A 23042-nucleotide genomic window follows, 5' to 3' on the forward strand; every position below is an offset into this window, starting at 1 on the left:
GGAGATTGCTCAACACTTAAGACTCAGTGGAATACAATTTAGATGGGAATATCCACAAGGTGTTTCATTTATCTTCAAGGCTAAAAGGTTTAAGTTTACAGAAGTGGATAAGGCAGACCAGTTTTTAAGAAGATATGACACTGAACTGGTTAAACCTTCCAAATCAGCCAAACAAGTTCCAAGCAGAGAATCCACAGAAGAAGAAAAGGCATCTGAAGCTTCTGGAGGGGGAGACATTCCAGCAGTACCATCAGAGGACTCTCCAACTGATGATACAGAAGACTGAATAGAATAATAAGGGGTAGGGGGGTAGCAGTAGTAGTAGTAGGTGGTAAGCATGTTAAAATTAATTGTGGAAATATATGGGATCTAATTGAAATTTGATATGTTACAGGTTCTATCTTGGAATGTTAATGGATTGAACTCTCCCAACAAAAGGAGGAAAATATTTCATCATTTACGAAAAACTAATGCTAACATTATTTGTTTACAGGAAACGCATATACTCCCAAAGGATGTATTTAGGTTGGAACAAGCAAGATTAGGTACCCTATTTGCGGGATGTAATGATAGTAAGAAAACCAATGGAATAGCTATGTATATACCTGTTTCACTGCAACCAAAAGTTATTTACCAAGATACAGAGGGAAGAGTTTCGTTGCTGGAAGTAACGTGTGGTTTTCAAAAGATACTGCTTGTGGGAATATATGCACCAAATATAAAGCAAAAGTTATTTTATGAAAAATTAGCTTTACTATTAGCTGAATACGCTACTGAAAAAATTACATGGATGGGGGATTTTAATGGTGTTATGGTACCTAAGATTGATAGATCTGGGGAAAAGAAAAAAGCAAGTAATGAAGGAAAACTACCAGGGATTTTTGATGCTCTTACAGGTCAGTGGGATATGTTTGATGTCTGGAGGTTGACACACGGTAAGAAGAAGGGATACACTTTTTTTTCACAGAGACATCTTACGTATTCCAGGATAGATATGATATGGATGTCAAAGGGTCTGGTAGAAAAATCAGAAAACTCAGAGATTTTGCCCAGGGTGTTATCAGACCATAATGCGGTTCTAGTTAAAATTAAAATGGGAAATAGAGGTTACAAGCCCTGGAGAATTAATGATTTTCTTTTAAAAAATAATAAAATGGTTGATAAATTGAAGGTGGAAATATGCAACTATTTTAAAGAAAATATAGATAAAGGTACCAGTACAGATATAGTCTGGGATGCTGGTAAGGCAGTAATTAGGGGACTTTTGATTCAACAAAACACAAGATATTATAGGGAAAGGGAGAAAAGGAAAAAATGTATATTAGATGAAATAAAATAGGCGGAACGATACTTATGTAGATTGCAAGATAAAGGGGCTAAACAGGAACAACAGAATAAGATTAGAAATTGGCAACATCAATATGAATTTTTAATTGCTGAAGAGATTGAAAGAAAAGTTATGTATAATAAACAAAGATTTTTTGAACATGCTAATAAACCGGGTAAAATGCTAGCTTGGCAACTTAAACAAAAAGAAAAAAAATACCAATAACCCAAATTAGAAGGAAGGGTAAGATAACAAGAGTTAAAGAGGAGACTGTTGATACATTTGTGAAATTTTATACAGATTTATACAAAAAAAATTTAGTCTCAGAGGCAGAGATAGAAGCCTATCTTACTAAATGGGATTGGGAAAAAATAACACAGGAAAATAAAGAATTTCTAGATTCTCCAATATCTAAGGATGAACTGGAACAAGCAATAAACAAAAGCAAACTGAATAAATCTCCCGGACCAGATGTTTTACAGTATATTATTATAAAACATTTAAAGAGCAATTAACTCCTTATCTTCTGGAAGTGATGAATTTAGGGATGACAAAAGGTATTATCCCTCAAACATGGAAGCAAGCAAATATAGCATTAATACCAAAGGTTAACTCTGATATATTGGAAGTTAAAAATTTTAGACCGATCTCATTATTAAATATTGATTATAAATTATATGTAGCAATTTTAGCTAATAGATTAAAAGGAGTATTGAATCAATTAATACATGATGATCAGGCTGGATTTTTACCAGGAATGTTGATTAGTCAGAATGTAAGGGTGGTAATAGATCTTTTAGAATATGCGGAACAAGATACAACACCAATGGCTCTGATATTTTTGGATGCTGAAAAAGCTTTTGATAATGTTAATTGGCAGTTTATGATTAAGGTATTAGAGTTTATGGATTTTGGTGAGAGTTTTAAAACTGCTATAAAAGGCATATATACACAACAAACAGCTAATCTGATTGTAAATGGAATATTATTACCATGATTGAAATTCAAACGGGAACGAGACAGGGTTGTCCTCTTTCCCCTTTACTTTTTATTTTAGTTTTAGAGATATTATTGAATAATCTTAGAACGTCTAGTGATGTAGTAGGGGTACGAATAGGGAGAAATCATTATAAACTTAAAGCATATGCTGATGACAGTATGTTTTTTGACTGATCCGATTGAACAGTTTGACAGATGGAATAAAATTTTGGAGGTTTATGGAAAGCTTTCAGGCTTTAAAATTAATAAAGCTAAAACTAAAATTTTGGTTAAAAATATGACTCTTGCTCAGCAACAAATATTAGTCAAAAAGACGGGACTCAATATTGAAAACAAAGTTAAATACTTGGGTATATGGATATCGAATAATAATCTTAACTTATTCCAGGATAACTATGTAAATCAATGGCAACAAATTAAAAAAGACCTGATAAATTGGGGAAAAGTACCTTTATCACTTTGGGGAAGAATATCAGTAATCAAAATGATGTTATTACCCAAAATGCTTTTCTTGTTTCAAAATTTACCAATAGTGACAGGTGCACAGATATTTGAAGATTGGAAAAAGGATGTTATGAGATTTCTTTGGGGTAAAGAAAGACATAGGATTGCATATAATAATTTAATAGAATTTAAGGAAACGGGAGGATTGGGATTACCGGATTTAAAAATGTATTATCAAGCGGCCTGCTTTACCTGGATTAAAAACTGGATCCTCTTAGAGAATCCAAAGCTATTAGAATTAGAAGGACATAAGTTGCGATTCGGGTGGCATGCTTATTTATGGTATGAGAAACAGAAAGTGAATAAAGAATTTAATTCTCATATCATCAGAAAACATTTATTACAAATATGGAATAAATATAAAGATGCTTTAGAAAGTAAAACTCCCGGGTGGATAAATCCTATAGAAGCTTTTATTAGAAGAGGTGCACATTTAAATTTGGATTGTAATATCTATAGAGAAATGATAGATTATAGAGATGGGACATGGGTATTGAAAACACGTGAAGAACTTCAGATAAAAGATTGGTTTATGTATCATAAATTAAAAGATGTCTTTACTAAGGATAATAGATTCGGATTTAATCGAACCAAATCTAAATTTGAGATAATATTACTAAAGGGTAATAACGGTTTGATAGGAAGGATTTATAAAGTACTTATAGAATTGAATTTAGAACAGGAAAGGATCAAACCAGTTATGTTGAAATGGATGAGAGACCTAGGGTATAATATAGACTTGGAGATCTGGGAAAAGTTGTGGAAAAACGAATTTAGGTTTACTATTTCGAATGAAATAAGAGAAAATTTATATAAAATGTTTTATAGATGGTATATAACTCCAGTATTATTAAGTAAAATGAAAAAAGATGATAAAGCTTTTTGTTGGAAATGCGGTACTGATATAGGTACATTTATGCATATTTGGTGGTATTGCAAAAAAATTAGGAGATTTTGGCAATTAGTTCTGAATGAGACAAATAATTTGATTAAAGTAAAAATTAAGAGAGATCCCGCCTTTTGTTTATTGGGCATTCCAAAAAAAGAATTGGATAAAGGTGACAGAGTCATATGTCAATATAGTTTTGCAGCAGAAAGGATTACAATTGCCAAAAAATGGAACCAAAAAAATAAACCTTCAATTAAAGAATGGAGAGAAAAACTATGGATGTATATGCGGATGGCCAAAATTACAGTATCTTTACATGGTAAAGATATGGAGGAATTTAAAATTACATGGTCAAAGGCCACTGCATACTGGGATAAATGGGCAAAAACGGATTTTAAAAATATAGTTAACGAATTGTAGTACAATGGGATTTTAATTAATGTATAATAATGTGAGTTTGTTAAATTTTGTCATGACACCCCATCGGAAGTCCATTGGTGAAGGGCACAGTGGTGGGGGCTGGGTTTTTTATTTGGGGCGCAATATATAGTTTTATATGAATAACAATGAATAACAGAATAACAGAATCTTACGCTCTATATATGTATATGTATTTTTTCTTTTATATGTATCCTTTTTTTTACTTTTTTCTTTTCTTTTGGATTTATTATAAAAATGCAATAAAAATTTATTAAAAAAATATAAACTTTTTAGTGAATGCATGAAAGAAAGTATGGACCAATGCCCACATGACTATAGATGTCTTCCAAGACCCTTCTCTAGATTGCTGCTGAAGTAGCCACTCAGTTTATAGGTAACATGGGGAGGATGAGTAAACAAGTATCGAAGGGTAGAGGGTCACAATGTTTGGTCTTGGGAATGGGTGGGAGTTGCTCAGGCACGGCTGCTGTCAACAACTGATGAGCTTGTGCTGGAACCAAAGGGATGGTTAAGTATCTCGGATTTGAGATGTTGTGGCCAATGGAGGCCGAGGTTGTGTTGTCCAGGAGCGATCTAGGGCCTGAGCTATCTGCCACAAAGGGTGTTGAGCAGAAGGCGCTTATTAGTCCCATGCTGGTGAAGACGGCTCATGCTGTAAAGCAAGAGCTTAATCCAGAGGCAGATTGGTGGAGTGACTAGGAACCAGACAGCATGACAATTACGAGGCACCTGATGGTGGACTCCAGGAATGGCATCCCCTTCTGAGATGTAGCAGTGAGAAATCAAAGGCTAGTATAAAGAGTAGGCAGAAAGCCCACTCTTATAGTCATGTGACAACCAGTAGCGCTCAACACAACATGTACAGGAGCAAGATCTTGATCAGTACTGAGGGGACCAGTGTTGGCTCCACAAAGATAACTCCCAGCATTCCCAGGGTGGGTAGTCATAGGAGGCCTAATGTCTGTCTGTCAGTGAAAACTCCTTAGATTGAGACCGTCATAGCAGGAACAGTCTTGGTATTGAAGAAAATGTTCTCTGAAGACCTTTCATGAAGACCATTGACATGGAGGAGTCAACAGTGTCCACAGAAGTGTCCTCTACTTGCCCTTCAGAGACGGAGTTCAAATATTGCACTTTAGAAGAATGGTGAAGGAGGCAGTGGTGCAAGGCTATCCAAAATAGGCATAGCAGAGGCAACTGCTGACAGTTTAGGACCCATCCTCTTCCTGCTCCTCTTCCAGCTCAATGGATGTGGGATTCAACTTACAAGGGCACTTCAGAGCTCAGACCTTAGCAGCAGTCAGTGCCAATTCTGAACTCACGGTTGGCTGCTGGGTCAACTTTGAGATGGAAGCAGGGACCTCCTTCTTGTATGGTGCAGGAGATGAGAGAGAGCACTCAAACGATAGGACAATTTCTACGGACTTGTTTAGTAAACTGAAAACAGTGATGGCAGGAATCAACCTGCTGCTGCTTGTTGAGACACAGGAGGCTATCTATAAAACTATTTGTAGTGGCTAACTTCACCCCACAGGACATCACCTCCCCGCCCCCATTAAGACTCTAAGAAGGAGCAGAAGGAACCAGAGAAAAAGCCCTAAGAAATTTATTGCAGTGGGGATGACTAGTAAACGACTCTCTTTCCTGAATGCTGGATAACACCAAGACTTGTCCTCTTCCCCTGTGTCTTAACTTCAAGTTCAGGCCTTTTTGAAAGACAAGAAGGAAAAGCTAAGAGCAGATACAGAATACTTTGAAAAACATTCCACAAAAACCTTCAAGGCATTGTTTAAACGTTTTTGCTGGGAGAGTACCAGATGCCCTCTTTGTTCTTTCTTTAATACTTTTTTGTGAGTCTAAGTCAGCTCCCAATGAACCCTGTGTTCCTGAAAGGCAAAAACGTAACTGGGAGTCTGATAAAGGACCCCTTTCCCAGGCAAATTAGCTTTGCTCTACCTACCAATACCAGGAGATGGGACCTAAAATCAATCAAGAACGAACTCATATTCAGAGGGTGAGAACTTAATTTTTTTCTTACATGACAGGGTAATTTCTTCAGTGTCTAAAAATGTATATGCAAAATGCTGTTTCAATGATCTTCTGAAGCAAGATAGTTTTAGGGTTTCAGAGACTTAGATGAATCACTGAAATCTTACCTCCAAGTTAGATAATGTCATCTCTCTGAAGACATAAGCGGGATTTCCTTCTTCTGAATGGCAGGTGATCTGGAAATTCCCATATGCAGAACTTCCACCAGGCTCTGGCCAGTACTGATGACATTTTACCTAAAACCAACATTTTTAAAAAAAAATCTGTTTAGATTTCAAAAGTCTCATTTTGCCCCTTATTTCTTTTAAGCACTTGTTAGTTACTTTTCACTCATTCTATGAAACATGCATTAGGACTTGTAACTCAAGATGAATAACTTTTATTGCACAATGGAATTAAGAAAATGCACTAATGACTAGTTGACATCTCAGTAAAGACTACATGAGATTGTTCAACTAGCGTACTTCTTTTCACATAATTTACCACACAACTTGTGATTGCAAGTACATGTGGCTCTAAGAAGGTAAATGGGCCTGCTGATTTAAAATTCGAAACAATTTCTTAGTTAAACTTACCAAAAGCTCAGAACTTTTCAAGCAGTATGGTCTCCAAGCCTATGCTATTTTGTACCCATGGAAAACTACTACCTGATTACCAATGTAGTAATTAAAACCCTGAAGCTCTTCTAGATTACTTATGCAGATGAGGCTACAATCTGTTCACTTTTTAGTTTCCAGAATACACTCGTTATTACTGAATGAGTAAGGCACTTAGAGCTACCCCTCAAGATTTATAAATGACGTATTTTATGTTAATGCAGTAAAATAAGGTTGGGTTTGATAGGAATGTAAGTACTGCATATATTTCCCCAAAAAACCCTCAGGAAAAAAAGTGCCCAAGCTCTTCAAATTTTCAGAAATGCTGTAATTCTAACTGAAATCTGGTATTAATCCTAGCAGCATAAGAATACTTCCTAACTACAGATATAACTACCAACCCAATTCAGACATGTATAATCTTTTAAAAGTGAGAGTTAAGATTACAAGTTAACTTACTCTGCCCCGTTCCACTTGAGTGGTTAACATTACAACCATAGAAGAGCCTTGCTCCCATGTCATCTGCCAAAAATCAGGACAAGTGTTGGGTAAAGGACCCTGGCAAGCAATGTACTTGTTTATTATACTGGAAGAAGGGATTTCCATCTAAAAATAGAAACACAAAATAGGTTTATTAGCTGTACAGCAATTTTGTTAAGATTTTGCTGACTCATATGTCAAAAAACAAGTAATAAATATGTTAATAGATATGAAAAGATATGTGGAGGACAAAGAGTAATGTAATTCAAAGAAGTTGATAATCGAGTCGTAATTCTGAATGGTATATTGGTATATTGTGCTTATGTTTTAATGTTTGTTTGAGTTTGTTAAAAATAAAATTAAAAAATCTTTAAAAAAGATTTTGCTGACTCAAGTTTAATTTTAAAAGGCTACAAAATCAAATCATTACATAATTGTAAAAAACCCCTATATTTATAAATTTGTAAAAAATTCTATGCCACCTTTCCACACAATTAGGGTTTACAAGGCAGCAAACTTACAAACTTTAAAACAATTAAAATACAGTTAAAATATAATATTCTCTTAAAAACATGTAAACAAACAACACTAGAAGGAGAGCCAAAAACTGTTATTGGGTGTATACCAGACAAACTAAAAAAGTCTTCACCTGATGGTGAAAGAAACCAATACAGAGGACAGATGACTCTCCCTGGGGAGGGAGTTCCAGAGTTTTGGTGCCACGATGGAGAAGCCCCTTTCTTGGGTCACCAGATGTCTGGCCTGAGATGGTGGGGGCAACCAAAGCAGGGCTTCTAAGGTTGACTGAGTGAGAGGTTGGGTTCATGTATAACTGACGACCAAACATCAGATATAATCCAACACAACAACAACCAAACAGTTGGAGTTAAATCATTAACAGCAAAATCCTAAGGCCACTGGTGAACCTCTAAGCTCTATGGTGGTATGAACTGGAGATGGGCTGGTGCAGCACCCTGCTGGTGTAGCTCCGCTCTTCTAGGGGGCCAGAAATGTGTGGCACAGGCTCAGTCAGCATACTAAACCTCCTCAATGCATGTACTGCCCTCCATTGCAGGGTAGTATTGTGCTGCTAAAAGCCTTCCATTTAACTCATTGGGAAAGGAAGAACTGTTTCTGCCACCACAATACATGGCACCATGTTTTACAGCTATGGTATAACTTAGGATACTAAGTCTGCAACTGATCAGATGTCTCCTAAGCATGATACAAGCCCCTGTTAGGACACTTATATCTCAGATGAAAGGATGTGTAGCATGGGGCTGGTCTCATATTGGTCACACACACACAACCACCAAGGGAACTTTGGTCATGGAATGCTAGAAAAAGGGTACTTTGCAAAACAGAAAAACAAAACAAAATGAGCACTTTGCACAAACATTTGAAGAGAGCAAATATATTACAGCATATTGCTAATACTGCTCTGCTCAGAACCCTTACAGGTACACCTCATAACACAAGCTCTGACAGAGAGCCTCTACTCCTTCTCCTGGGAATGCAAGGACAATGAACCACACACAGGCAAGGAAGGAAAAAGAACAAGCAGGATTCCCTACAAATCACTCTCCCATTGCCCACACAACACATATCAGGTGTATACTGCCTCAACAACCCTGCCTCTCCCAATAATTGCTAGTAGTGTCTTCCCCAGAGGGCAAGCGCAAGTAGTTCAGAATGCAAGTTAAATCTGAAAGGCAATGTACAAGACCACCATAATCACAAACTCACATTTATATAGTTTGCATTGATGTAATCATCATTACTCTTTAAAATGACCCGTGTAGCATCATCTGGGATAAGGAACAAAAAAAGAAACCAATCAGCACATTTGTAAATTCAGCATCAGCACATTTGTAAATTCAGCAAAGACAACTAATATATCTAATTACAATATATCTAAGACATCAATATATCTAATTCTCAACATGACCAAATCTGTGGATACTTAAATCCAGAGACAGACAAGTCAGATCTAACTACTAACATGAAAAAAGTCCCAAGTTTGCAGAAAATTTGAAATCTTACACAAAAAACCCCCTCCCCAAATAAAAGAAGCAGTGCCTGTAGCTTTATGAAACAAATGCCATTTTAGTGGTGTTGTAGGGATTACTAGGCAGAAAAACAATATTGCCAGCCTTTAAGGTTGGTATATGTCAATAAAAGGCAGGGGCAACAGGCAAGGCCCTTTCCAGGGCTGCTTTAGCCTTTGAGAGAGGACTCATCAGGACCAGGCCTGGTAGCAGCCATGGATTGACTTACATAACTCACCCAGGAATGGCTGTTTGTTTTTGTTCAACAGCAGTCACCCCACCAAAGTCACTGTGGTGTAGTGGTTAGAATTTCAGACAAGGACCTGGGAGGCCCAGGTTCAAATCTGCTCTGCTACTGAAGCTTGATGGGTGGCCTTGGGCCAGTCAGACCCTCTAGCCTAACACACCTCAGGGTTGGGGTTGTTGCTGTGAGAATAAAATGGAGGTCAGGAGAACGATACATATACCCCCTTGCCCAGCTACTTAGGAGTTTCCGGCTGGGGTGTCATCAGGATGCTGATGACACCCAGCTGTATCTGTTGATGGGCAGCTGGCCAGATGCCACCCCAGACATGCTGGCCAGGTGTCTGGAGGCTGTGACAAAATGGCTGAAACAGAGTCGGCTGAAGCTAAATCTATCAAAGACGGAGGTCCTGTGGCTGAGTCGGGGAGGCTCAGAATTGGGGTGCCGGCTCCCAGCTCTTGACAGTGTGCAGCTGAAACCTATGCCTGCTGTCAAGAGTCTGGGTGTGATCCTGGACACCTCCTTATCAATGGAGGTGCAGGTCACAACCACAGCCAAGGTGGCATTCTACCATCTCCCAAGGCTAGGTAGCTGGTGTCCTACCACTCCTGCCCTGACCTCGCCACAATGATCCACGTGATGGTCACCTCCAGGCTAGATTACTGTAACTCGCTCTACGTAGGGCTGCCCCTGAGACTCAGATGGAAACTCCAGCTGGTTCAGAATGCAGCAGGGGGGTCTTCACAGGGACCCCATTGAGGGTGCATATTAAGCCAGTGCTCCAACAACTGCACTGGCTCCAGGTGGAGCACCAGATCAGGTTCAAGGTGCTGGTTTTGACCTTTAAAGCTTTACATGCTCTGGGACCTTTGTATCTTCAGGATTGCCTCACCTAGTACGCCCCCCCAGAGAGCACTACGCTCAGAGAATACCAACTTGCTGGTGGTCCCCGGCCCCAAAAATGTCCGGCTGTCCTCAACCAGGGCCAGGGCTTTTTTGAAACTTTCTTCGGTGGAACTCTCTAGCGAGACCAGGGCCCTGCACATTCTTGCACAGTTCCGCAGGGCCTGTAAGACGGAGATGTTTTGCCAGGCCTATGGTTGAGGGCACTAACGGTTTCCATTGTAGCTGGCCTCCCTTTCCTGTCCCCCCCTTTTTAATAATTCAATCTACATGTTACAACTGGGGGCCCAGAGTGCCTCTCTCCAAGCTCGCCATGGACTTCTACGATTAAATAGCGCCAAATGATTTAATAATTTATTGTTAGTCAACCTAGCTTTTAATTGATATGTATTATGTTTTAAATGTATGTACATTATATTGTTATAACTGTTAGACGCTCTTTTAGGGCCCAGATCACCGCTGCAGGGTGAGAAAAGGCTCATGTTCCCCCCATTTTCCTGCACTGAAACAGCATGGTGTTTTATGTTATCTTCCCATTTTTGCTGCTCCACATGGAATATTCTGCGCATGTGGAGCAGTAAAAACATGGAAGTAACTCACCCTCAGCACTGTTTCAGCACAGGAAAATGTCTGGAGAGGGAAGGCAAGTGTCCTTCCTCCCCCCACAGCAATGATCTGAGTACAAATGGGCTACTGTACTTTTAACAGCCATTCCCTGTAGCTGCTATGTGGCTGTGGGGAACTGACACAGCTTAGTAATGGATTTTAACTTTCATACAAGTACTTACAAGGCGAAATGTCTCTGTATCTATTTTTGGAAATGTTTTGAGGTAATTTGGCACAAGACATTGTCATCCCAGGCTTCTTCCTATAAAGTTGCTGAACAGAAACAAACAAGACAGGCAGTAGCAAGAAAAATATGACAAATCATGATGGCATATGCAAATAAGGCAACATTTCACTAAAAACACTTTCCCCCGTGTGCGAACAAGGAAGACAACACATGCATTTTGTACCTCTGCAACTTTTCGGGAAACAGAGTATTCATCATCACTTAAATTTCCAGTAAAGACATATGCTGAGGGTGTGAACACAGAGTTACTTACATCAAGGAAAGAGCCATGAGTATTAGGCAATGTGGAAACCACTATCTGTAAGGTATCAAGACATAGACTGTGCTGTTCCCCAAACTGACAAAAGACCTTTTCTATGAGCAGAAGGCAAGAAAGGGTTTACTGTATTTAAACAAAAGAAATCTAGCCAGATTATTCAGAAAAAACCATGGTAAATGCTCTTGTCCATTCCTATCTCTACATTCCAACTGAGGGTAGCTCTTAATACATTTACAGCCTTATGCAGCCATATATAAAAGCCAGAACTTGCTCCTCAATTAATAATTTATAAATTTAATTAACATTTATCAATTCAAGAAGGTTACACTTAAAGGTCCCATGCTGCATAAAGCAGTAGATGTAAAACAGTGTTGTGCTTTCTTGTAATTCTTGTTCATCGAGTGGTCTTCCATGCAGGCACATATTGGAAGTGTGCAGGCCTGATACCAGAAGATCTTCCAGTATTTTCCTAAGCATTAAAAACACTTTGGGGGGAGCCTCCCCCATTGGAACACACTAGTGACCATTTTCCCACTCAAACGGTCACGTACTCTGAGTGGGAGCGCACCCAGTTCCCTCAGTTCTCCTGAGCCACTGCAAGCCTTCAGAGAATTAATATCTAACAGAAGTAATATAGAGAGCTCATGGGTGGGGTGGGGTGGGGATGCGGTAGGGAAAGAATGTGTGCCTGCACAGAAGACAACTCATTGAACAACAACTACAGGTAAGTGCAACACATATTATTTTCATAATATTCGGTCTTCTGTGCTGTCCTACATTGATAGACTGACAAAGTACTCATCATGGAGGCGTGGTGAAACATGACCCCCACTCAGCCACCCTCTCAGAAAAGTCTAACTGGGCTGGTTCAGTAACCATGCTGTCAACCGCAACCTGTGAATCTCGTGGTGAATCAAGGGGCCCCTGCGTAGAAAATTTGACCTGATGGGTAGATGTACGAACAATCCTTTGGACATTAAAAGCAGAACCTTGGAAAAAAGGCAGTTAAGGGGAGACATTATAGAGATCTATAAAATTATGCATGGTATGGAGAGAGTGAAGCTTTTCTCTCTCTCTCATAATGCTAGAATGTGGCGTCATCTGTTGAAGCTGGAGGGTGACAGATTCAAAACAGATAAAAGTAAGTATTTCTTCACACAACTCATAGTTAAATTGTGAAACTCCCTGCCCCAGGATGTGGTGATGGCTGACAACTTGAAAGGCTTCAAGAGGGGAATGGTCATGTTCATGGAGGAAAGGACTACTCATGGCTACTAGCAAAAATGGATACTAGTCGTAATGCATATCTATTCTCTCCAGGATCTGATGAGCATGCCTATTATATCAGGTGCTTCGGAAAACAGGCAGGACAATGCTGCTGTGGTTGTCTTGTCTGTGAGCTTCCTAGAGGCACCTGGTTGGCCACTGTGTGAACAAACTCTGGACTTGATGGACCCTGGTCTGATCCAGCAGGGCCTTTCTTCTGTTCTTAACCTGACACTAAGTTTGTCTAGGCCAAAAAAGTATGATTAGGATACAACAGGCACCCTCTGTTTGGATCTTGGAGAGAACCTTGTTGATCAGCAGATGGGGGGGGGCATAAAAGAGGCCACCCATCCACTGGAATTGAAAATTATCTGTGATGGAGAGGTGGTTGCTCTGGATTGTCAGGCTGAACCAGGCAAGCACCCCATTCTTGGGTAAAAGGTGAAGGTAAATAAAAGATATAATGCTGCCAGGCTGGTGGAGGCGTAGGAAATTGCCATGGAAATAGCTGAGTTGTTTCTAAAAGGTTGAGGAGGGGTCAGGCTCTACTTCACCTTCAGATACGGATGGACTGGTGAAGGCGAATGCATAGAAGGAGTTTTGGCAATAGAGCAGGCAGGCTTTACGGAAGGGAGAGCAACGATAGAGCACTGCCTTGTCCTGCAACATCTAGCAGAGAAATATTCCAATAAGGGAAAACCCTCTTTATATGCGGCATTCATTGATTTTAAAGCAGCATTTGATTCAATTTCCAGACCTTTACTCTGGGACAAGCTCGAAGCCTCAAATGTAGATAAAAGGCTCCTGTTGCTGCTGCGAGCCCTACATGAACGGACAGCACTGAGAGTCAGGTGCAACAGAAGAGGACATCTTACCGGCCCCATAACACCTATAGAGGAGTTAGGCAGGGCTGTTTACTCGTCCCCCTGCTATTTGCCTATTATATAAATAACATAGTCAGTTCCTTGAACGCACCGGATTTACATCCACCTAAACTAGCAGACAGGCATATTCATTCTGCTCTATGCCGATGGCGCGGTACTTCTTTCAAGAACCCCAGTTGGCCTAAGGAGGGCGCTAGTGAGAGTGGGAACGTTCTGTGAGAAGGAACGCCTGACTATTAATTATGACAAAACAAAAGTAATGGCTTTTGGTAATCGCCCTAATTATAGGAGGTGGAGCATAAATGGCCATAGGTTGGAACAGGTAACCCAATTCAAATATCTTGGAATTAGGGCTGTTGAAAAAAAAATTCGGTAAAGTTCGGCTACGGCAAAATTTGGCCCGTTTAACTTCGGGACGTGCCAATGTTCGAACTCCCCGCTTCGGATCTGCGAAATTCGGCGCGAGATCCGGAGTTCGGGGGGAAATTTGCCCCCCCCCTCGGGCCTTCACGGGGCTTCCATGAAGGCGCGCGGGGGGCTCTCTAAACAGATCTGTTTAAAGCACCCCCCCGTGCGCCTTCAGGGAAGCCCCCTGAAGGTGCGCGGGGGGGGGGGGACTGAAAAAAAGGTGGGAACGCCGAACCTGCCAAATTTATTCGGCGATGCCCCGAATTTGCTGAATTCGGGGCATCGTATTCCCGCCTTTTTTCAGTTCGGTTTCATCCGAACTGAAAACAGCCAAATCAGGGGAAATTCGGCTGTTTTTCGGTTAGTAACGAACCGAATCGACAGCCCTACTTGGAATGACAATCCAGGCATCGTGCTCCAAGCTGGCCCATAATACCTATGTTGCCAATTTAGGGGAAAGATCAGCCCGTTCAACAATAAATTTTCTCCGGACCAAAGGGACACACTATATTCCAGCCGCCCTTAAACTTTTTCAAGCGAAAACTCTAGCACAAATGTTATACGGAACACAACTTGACTCTCCACCCTCATGTCTTATTGCCATGGAACAAGTGCAATCCAAGTTTCTTAGAGCTGCCCTGCAATTGCCAAGATGTGTAACAAATGCTATGATCTGTTTAGAAACTGGCATGATGAAGGTGGAGGCAAGGGTTGTCTTGTCCTCGCTTTATCTCTGGCTGAAAATTAATTTCAACCCCAAGGGTCTTCTTCCACTGATTCTTTGTGATACCTTTAGGTCAAAGTGGATAATAGCCATTGAAGACAAACTACATAACTTGGGTTATTTAGGTTACCCCCTAGCACTACTTCAGTTAGGGTGGGATCAAGCTAAGTCAACTATAAACCAAAGGATTAAAGATATCGAGTGACAAGCAGATCTAGCAAGAGTGCCCCTATTTATGGCTCCCCCCCACTCCAAATTTATCCTTGCACCGGCAGCCTATCTCCGTTACTTAGAGATAAACAAATATAGGAGGGCTTTTACCTTGGCTAGGTGCGCAGCCTTACCCTCTGCTATGTTAGAAGGGAAATTCAAGAGGATACCCAGGGCAGAGAGACTATGCCCCTGCAAATCCGGGGTTTAGAAACCACTGAACATGTTCTCCTGAACTGTAACTTTTACACTATACCCTGTTTTAAGTTTACTGAGCCCCTCATACTGAGAATGGGACCCGACAGGGAAAGAGAAAAGATAGAAAAGCTCCTGCAAGAAGATAATCCCTCAATCACCTCAGATAGCAAAATTTTGTACGGCTGCAATGAAAATTAGTTGCCACAGAGTAGTCTCTTAGTCCAAATGGCAGCTGTAACTTGGATTTTATTTTTATTTTATTAAAAATTAAGTGACTTAAGATTCGGTCTGTAAACCTTTGTCAGTAAGACCATTTTGGTCCATGTATCTTGTTTTATCTGGCCAAGGGCCGCAAATAAAGTATCTATCATAGAAGGAGTTCATGCGGAAGCCAGATCTTCCTGTTTGCCTTGCTCCATTGGTTGAGCTGACAGAACCAATAGGGTTTCTTCAAAACTGACTTTGGAACCGAAAAATGTTTCACTCTGTGTTTTGTCTCCGCCTTAGCCTTTTTGGGAGGCAGTTTAGATGCACAGCTCATTGAAGACCGGATTGATGACTGAGACTGCTTTCGGGTTGGCTGCATATGTGGAACCAATGGGGCAAAAGCAACCAAGGGCAGACCTGAGGGTTGATCAGTCCTTTCTGGGGATTTTGACAGTAAAGTTTGGGAGTGCTCCACCAGGACAGATGTCTTTGCTACCAGGTTTTCAGAGCAAGATAACGCTTTCTCCCACAGACTGGCTTTTAAATGTGCAGCATAGTCAGAGCAGGTCTTCGGGGTAAATTGTAGGCAGAATTTACACAAAGCCATATTGTTCCCCTTGCCCAGGCATAGAAGACAGAAGTAATGTTCATCTGACCTTGTCATTTTTGTGCTGCACTTGGTGCACTTCTTAAAAAATGCCTTCTATGACATTTTGCAAGAACGGCAGAGAATGAGGCCAAAACCTCACTGAGGAGAAAAAAACAAGATAAGCTGGAAGCTCAGCCTCTCACTGGGGTGACAAAGAATGAACTGAGAGAAGAGGGGCACCCCCTCCTTGAAGCATGTGATCATTTGAGTGGGAAAACGGTCACTAGCGTGCTCCAAAGACGAAGGGTTCCCCTGAAGCATTTTTATCATTTAGGAAAATGCTGGAAGCTCCTCCAGTGGCCGGCCTGCACGAGTGCAGTCCCAGTGTGTGCCTGCACAGCAGACAAAAAAATGAACACTTTGTATGTCACCTAATGCCTCTGGGTTAACTGAAGAGAGAATGTGCTGCTGAGATAGCCAGATATAGATCAGAAGGTAAAAAAAATTATATATCCATTTTTTTTTTGGGGGGGGGGGTTCAGTATACATTCTTTTACTATATGATATAATAAAGAAAAGGTGTTAATAACACCAGAAATAACTGTAAAGTACCCAAGACTAATTATGTTTCTGTGTGAAGTTCAAGTGAAGCATGCAATCTATGCATATTTTAATAAAAACCAAAATTATTTGAAAGGGAAAATAATTCCTCAAACTGCTGATGAGATTAGGTCTACCGGGGGGGGGGGGGAATCAACTCATTGCCTTAAATCACACATAGCAGATGAGAGATTTTGGAATGTCAAAATTCGACCTACGTTTCCACCTACAATTCCTACAGACCAATAGTTCTGCTGGAATATGCTGTGTAGGTGGAGGAAGTGGACAGACAGACTAATTACTACCATTTCAGAAATGTAGTTTAGGAGACAAACTGAGCCATGACTATGTAAATAAACCTGGGGGATCCTCAGGTTCATGTGTTCCCTCTCATTTTTAATGTATTTGAGATGAAATGGTTTGTCTGTGTCACCAACCCTTGGATACTTCCAGGAAGCAAAGAAACGGTTAACCTTACACCCCAAGCCCATTTTCTTTGCTGAAGTTAGCGCAAGTGGACTGCTGTCCAGGGCCCTGTATGAAGAAAAAGGCATAACCATACAACCCATTTAGGCAAAGCATTTCACTGCTGGTGGCAGTGAATCCAACCTTTTCCCAAACACCTTACTGGGGGACAACTTCCCTAGATCACCCCAACCCCACAGCTTATAAATGTGTTCGCAAGGGGGAAAAAAGGCATACAAATTGTCTGCTTTATTTGCTCACCCTGTATAAAGCAATTTTGCAGATCTAGTCATAGGTTGATATGAGCCCCAAGGTAAAAGATTCTAATCTAGAAAGCTCATGGGGATGGACACAATGTCCAGGAAGCACTCAACTTACATCAAACTGAGCCAGGACAGTTCCAGTGATAAGCCCTTCAGCCAGCTGAAACATCGATTCTCTCAGAGCATTGTCATCTTGGTGGATGCCATCTAGTGGGGACTTCTCAGGGATATACTGGAAGTCAGGTTCACTCTCCAGTTTCTCTTCTACTACATCATAAACAGCTACAATAAACCATAGTATAATTACTGAGAAAGGGTCCAGTTCTACAATTTTTATATAGCTGCTGCAGTGAATATTCTTCCAGACACAAATCAAAGTTATGCTTTCTGGAATAAAATAAAGAATTTTCTTTGAAGAAGAGATCTTTGCAGTATTTATTAAAATACTCTATATCTCAGCCATGGTTTACGGTATGGCATAAAAAGGTCAGTGCTGCAACCACTGAAGGCACGACTGAGGATGAAAGTATCAACACTAATTGCTGCTATTAAATAACATGGATTTTCAACTGTGTTCTGTGTAAACAGACATTCTATGCAAGATAATCCCCCAAAATAGTTAAGTGTCCTCTCATTACAGATAACAGTTAAATGAAGTTGACCTATGACTCCACAAATACCAAGAGGGTGAGAACTGAGACCGCCCCCCCACCCAGGTTGCAAAAGGGGAGCAAGGTTTTTGGGAGATCATTTCATGCAGCTGAGGAATATGTATAAAGGAAAAGAACTCACAGATAGTTTAATAGTATGGACAACAGCACTTCCTCCTAAGGAAGTACATATCACATATTCTTGTTTTGCTTCTGAGATACCATGCAGCAGAAAAATTTCTTGTGAATCATCACCTTGTTAACCTACACCCTTGATTAAACGGATACTTAAATTTTACTGGCAAGCTATCTATAAGCAGTTGTGTTGGAATACTGCAGAGAACAACTATGTTTACTGAATATTTTGGTTTACAAAGACAATAAAGAGCTTGTAAACAGAAAGGAAAAAGAATCAGAACAACTGAAATTGTTCCACTTTAATCAGCAAAAGGTTTCTCTGTCATCCAGTTATTTGTGTTAATTCATGTATTTTGAGTTCACCTTTTCCTTGCATCAGTCACAGAAAATAAATTATTGTAGGTGTTTTGATTTAACTAGCCAAACAAACTGTGTCTCTCTGTGCTGACTGCAGTATTAGTTTACATAAAAGACCCTGAAATGTTGAATTGAATGGAAGCCATAATTTTCTCCTTCACACTTTTTACAGTTCTATTATAGTACCAAGCATGCTAACAAAATACATTTGTATTTAGCAAACACTGTCTGGCACGTATCTGTATAACACATGTTGTTTCTAGGCAAGAAATGCATACAGGGCAATTGATCACAGCATGCATTCTACTGAAAAACTAGTTTTCTCCTGTCCTTGATTAACACTCTCACCCTTGGACAACGTAAAGCCAAACTCTTAAGACGACATGAAGGAGAGTGCTAGAGGAGGTCAACAAGCAGAGTGTTATTACACTCCAGTTGCAAACAACTGCTGCTATGGTCTGGCCTTTTGACAAGTTTCAGAGAAGAAAAGCATGATTATATCAAAATAAACTTGCTGTTGAATGGAAGCAAATAAACAGTGGATTTGACCAAGGTTCTGCACTAGGACTGGTGATATTTGTGTGTGTGTGTTAAGTGCCGTCAAGTCGCTTCTGACTCATGGCGACCCTATGAATGAAACTCCTCCAAAATGTCCTATCTTTGACAGCCCTGCTCAGATCCTGCAAATTGAAGGCCGTGGCTTCCTTTATTGAGTCAATCCATCTCTTGTTGGGTCTTCCTCTTTTCCTGCTGCCCTCAACTTTTCCTAGCATGACTGTCTTTTCCAGTGACTCTTGTCGTCTCATGATGTGACCAAAATACGATAGCCTCAGTTTAGTCATTTTAGCTTCTAGGGTCAGTTCAGGCTTGATTTGATCTATAACCCACTGATTTGTTTTTTTGGCAGTCCACGGAATCCGTAACACTCTCCTCCAACACCACATTTCAAAGGAATCTATTTTCTTCCTATCAGCTTTCTTCACTGTCCAGCTTTCACACCCATACATAGTAATAGGGAATACGACGGCATGAACTAATCTAGTCTTGGTGGCCAGTGACACATCCTTACACTTCAAAATCTTTTCTAGCTCCTTCATGGCTGCCCTTCCCAGTCTCAATCTCCTTCTGATTTCTTGGCTGCAGTCTCCCTTTGATATTTGACTGACCTATAAATGATCTGGACTCAAAGCTGAACTATGACATAGTATGTTTGAGAAAACACCAAATTATTCAAATGATGAAAACCACACAGACTGGAACAAGTTCCAAAAGAAATCTCTACAAACTGGGTGAATGAGCTATAAAATCACAAATGATATTCACTAGGCCAAAAATCCCAACTTCATTATTGATTGATGTTATCTGAGCTGGGTAGAATCATCCAGGTAAGATCTTGCCAGCATGGTGGAAAGGTCAACAAAAACATCAAGTCAGTGTGCAGCAGCAGTACAAGACCCTAAACCCCAAAACAGTATGGATTGTAATGGTTTTATATAAAATAGTGGGGGTTACCGCACTTTGTATCCCCAGCGATGTATTAAGAGTTTGAAAATGTTATAAAAAACATCGCTTTAAAGGGTTTTTGGATACATGGTTGGAAGACGTCTTCACAGCTAAAGGGGCCAAACAAAGTGTGAACAGTATTTTTTTATAACGTTTTCAAACTCTTAATACATTGGTGGGAATAAATATAAAGTGCAAACAGTATTTTTTATAGCATTTTCAAACTCTTAATACATCGCTGGGAATACAAGTGCGGTAACAGCCAGTGGTGTGGCTACAGTTTGAATACTGTGTAGAATTCTGATTTGTCCTTCTCCCGAAAGAAAAAAAGAAGAAGTCACTGAATAACGGGAGAAGGGCAACAAAAGCAATGAACAACAGAAACATAAAGCATATGGGCCTTTAGTTTAGGAGCAGTTGTGCTTCTGCTTCAAGATTCACATTTGAATTTGGGCCCTCTGTGTTGGATGCCCACCAGCGCTGCACTAATGTAGGTGCAAATCTCCTTCTGCATCTCTCTCTTAATCCAGGCAAAAAGATTAGATTGAGCATTCTTGCCTGATAAACTGGGCACTGCCATGTCCCCCCTTTTCCCTTTCTAGAGAAGTGGTGGCCATTACCTGGAAGAAGAGGGGGAAAGGCTAAGCTGGAAAAGAGAAGGCCCTCTTTTGTCCAAGCCCTGTCACACACCAAGATAGGCCAGCCCAGCATGTACCACCATCTTGCCTCTCTTTCCCACCTTGGCCCTCATGGGGGAGGGGCTGGCCCTCTTGCTTTCTCTCGCCAATCTACAGACCCTGCTTACTTGTTCTGGATGGCTATGGCAAGAGGGATGTTCTACTGCAGGCTCCTAGAAGCACAGGGCAATGCAGCAGGAACTGATGAATCCATGAAGCCTAGTTTCATTGGAATAAGCACAACCTTCTCATGGCTGCTTGGTCTGGTGGGAGGTTGGGTGGGGTGCCTCTGTTGCAGCCACCAATGCTCTGCTGCTGCCTGAGAGTGACAGGGGAGGCTCGTGGCTGAAGCACAGAGTCTCCACAGCTTTCCCTCCCTCCTGGAAACAGAACCCTGGAGGTGGGGAGATCTCGCCTCTAAAGATCACCCAATTCCTGCTCCCAGCTGAAAGATACCCCCCATCGAGACTCTCAAATAAAGCAAAGAGGATGGGGGTGAGCAGCTGGAAAACAGAAAAGGCTGTGGAGACAAAGAGTCACTGAGCTCTTTACAAGCACAGTTAACAACCATCTAACTGCTAGCCAGACAGGGCTGAAACAGGGAAACTGAGGGAGAAGTCCCTTCCACTAGGGTTTAAAAAAGTTAACGACCCTGAGTACCTCCAAAGAGGAACGTCTTCCCACTGGTTGTGTCTGCCCTACCCTGGACCACAAGAGAAAGTACTTCCTTTTTTTCTGTCCTGAATGTACAGGCCCTTCAACTGCACTGGATGCCTACAAATTCTAGTATTATGGGGTGGGGGTGGGGAGTTGTATTCAGCCATACATTCACCCTGTACATTATTTTATTGACCTCTACCATATCCCTCCCAATCTTCTCACCTAAACTTAGAAGTGCCAGATTACTTAGTCTATTTACTAACAGGTAAGGTGTTACAACCCCTTGATAGTTTTGTTACCCTTTTCTGCACCTTTTCCAGTGTTACACTATCCTTTTTGAGATACTGAGAATACAGTTCCACATAGTATCCCAAATGCAGCTCCACCATAGATTTATACAAGGTCATTACAATACCGGATTATTTTGTCTTCAATACCTTTCTTAATCATCTCCAGAACAGAATTTACCTTTTTCACTGCTGCTTACTGAACTGACATTTTCATAAAATTATCCACCACAGCCCTAGGATCTCCTTCCTGGGCAGTCACAGCCCTAAGATCTCCTTCCTGGGCAGTCACTGGCATATATCTACAGTTAGGATTTTTGTCTCAGTGTTTATTACTTTATACTACACTGAATCTCATGTGTCACACTGTCTCCCACTCACCCACTTCGGAAGATCCTTTTCAAGTTCTTCACAATTAACACTGTTTCTTGTTATCCCAAATAATTTAGCCACCTACCTGTTCACCCCAAATTCCAGATAATTTTCAAACAAATTAACAAGCACTGGTCCCAATACTAATTCCTGTGGAGACCCATTGCTTACTTCTTGTCATTGCTGGTCACTTACTCCTATATTATCTGCTTCCTGTTTAACTAGTGTCTAGTCCATAAGACAACCTGTCCTCCAATCCTGAGACTGCTTATTTCTCTCACCAGTAGGTTTGATAAACCCTCTAATGAACAAACAAGGAGAACAAACATATCTCATGATATACTGAGCTATATATCATCTTCATGCCCCTATCAGTCAGTAGTAGCAACTGTAACAGGGATCCTGGGGGGTGGGGGGAAGCATGGTGGAACAGCAGAAAACGAGGAAGCAAACAGCTCTCCAATTGTTTTTAATACAAAGAACTTGGTATTCTAAACAGCTGTGGACAATCTTGAGGCTACAATTCAGTCAGCAAAAGACTGATATCCCTCAAGTCTTGTTCTGACAGGAACATGGTCAGATGTAGAAAAAGGTAACTGTTTCCCCATATGCATAAAATTACTCACCATTAGGTCGAACTAGAAGCACAAGTTCCCCTGAGTGCCTCTCACAGCTAGCTTTAATAAACATGACAACTTGATCATGGGTATGTTCTGATATATCCCTGCCATTGATCAGTACTACCTGGTCTCCTTCATTCAAACGAGGAACACAAATGTCAGCCTGCAACATGAAATGTTTCATGAAAAAGTGCTACAGAAAGGACTTTTCTCCTGCTCTTATTTTTAAGTAATTGCTTAAAGCAGCAGTTCCCAAACTTGGTCAGGAGCCAGAAGTGGGTCAGTACTCTCCCACAGGTGGATTGCAAAGCCAGGAGGGAGGAGGTATACAGGGCAATGGTTTCAATTGGGGAATCACTGCCTTAAAGCACT

At 40.7% G+C, this 23042-nt stretch overlaps 1 protein-coding gene across 1 annotated transcript in view; it reads right to left on the reverse strand.

Annotated features, from left to right (window-relative positions):
- LOC130493065 (tyrosine-protein phosphatase non-receptor type 4-like) overlaps nt 1–22833 on the reverse strand; it is a gene marked incomplete at its 5' end in the record, with an annotated part of 36291 nt that extends 13458 nt beyond the window's left edge. Inside the window, 6 exons of the mRNA XM_056866842.1 lie at nt 6317–6445; nt 7265–7411; nt 9032–9093; nt 11269–11359; nt 17522–17688; nt 22677–22833. Of these exons, the coding sequence (XP_056722820.1) occupies nt 6317–6445; nt 7265–7411; nt 9032–9093; nt 11269–11359; nt 17522–17688; nt 22677–22833 (753 nt within the window). The remainder of the gene's footprint in view (nt 1–6316; nt 6446–7264; nt 7412–9031; nt 9094–11268; nt 11360–17521; nt 17689–22676) is intronic.
- Between the last annotated feature and the right edge of the window lie 209 nt (nt 22834–23042).

This window comes from Euleptes europaea, unplaced genomic scaffold, assembly GCF_029931775.1.
Source record: "Euleptes europaea isolate rEulEur1 unplaced genomic scaffold, rEulEur1.hap1 scaffold_122, whole genome shotgun sequence".
Taxonomy (NCBI): domain Eukaryota; kingdom Metazoa; phylum Chordata; class Lepidosauria; order Squamata; family Sphaerodactylidae; genus Euleptes; species Euleptes europaea.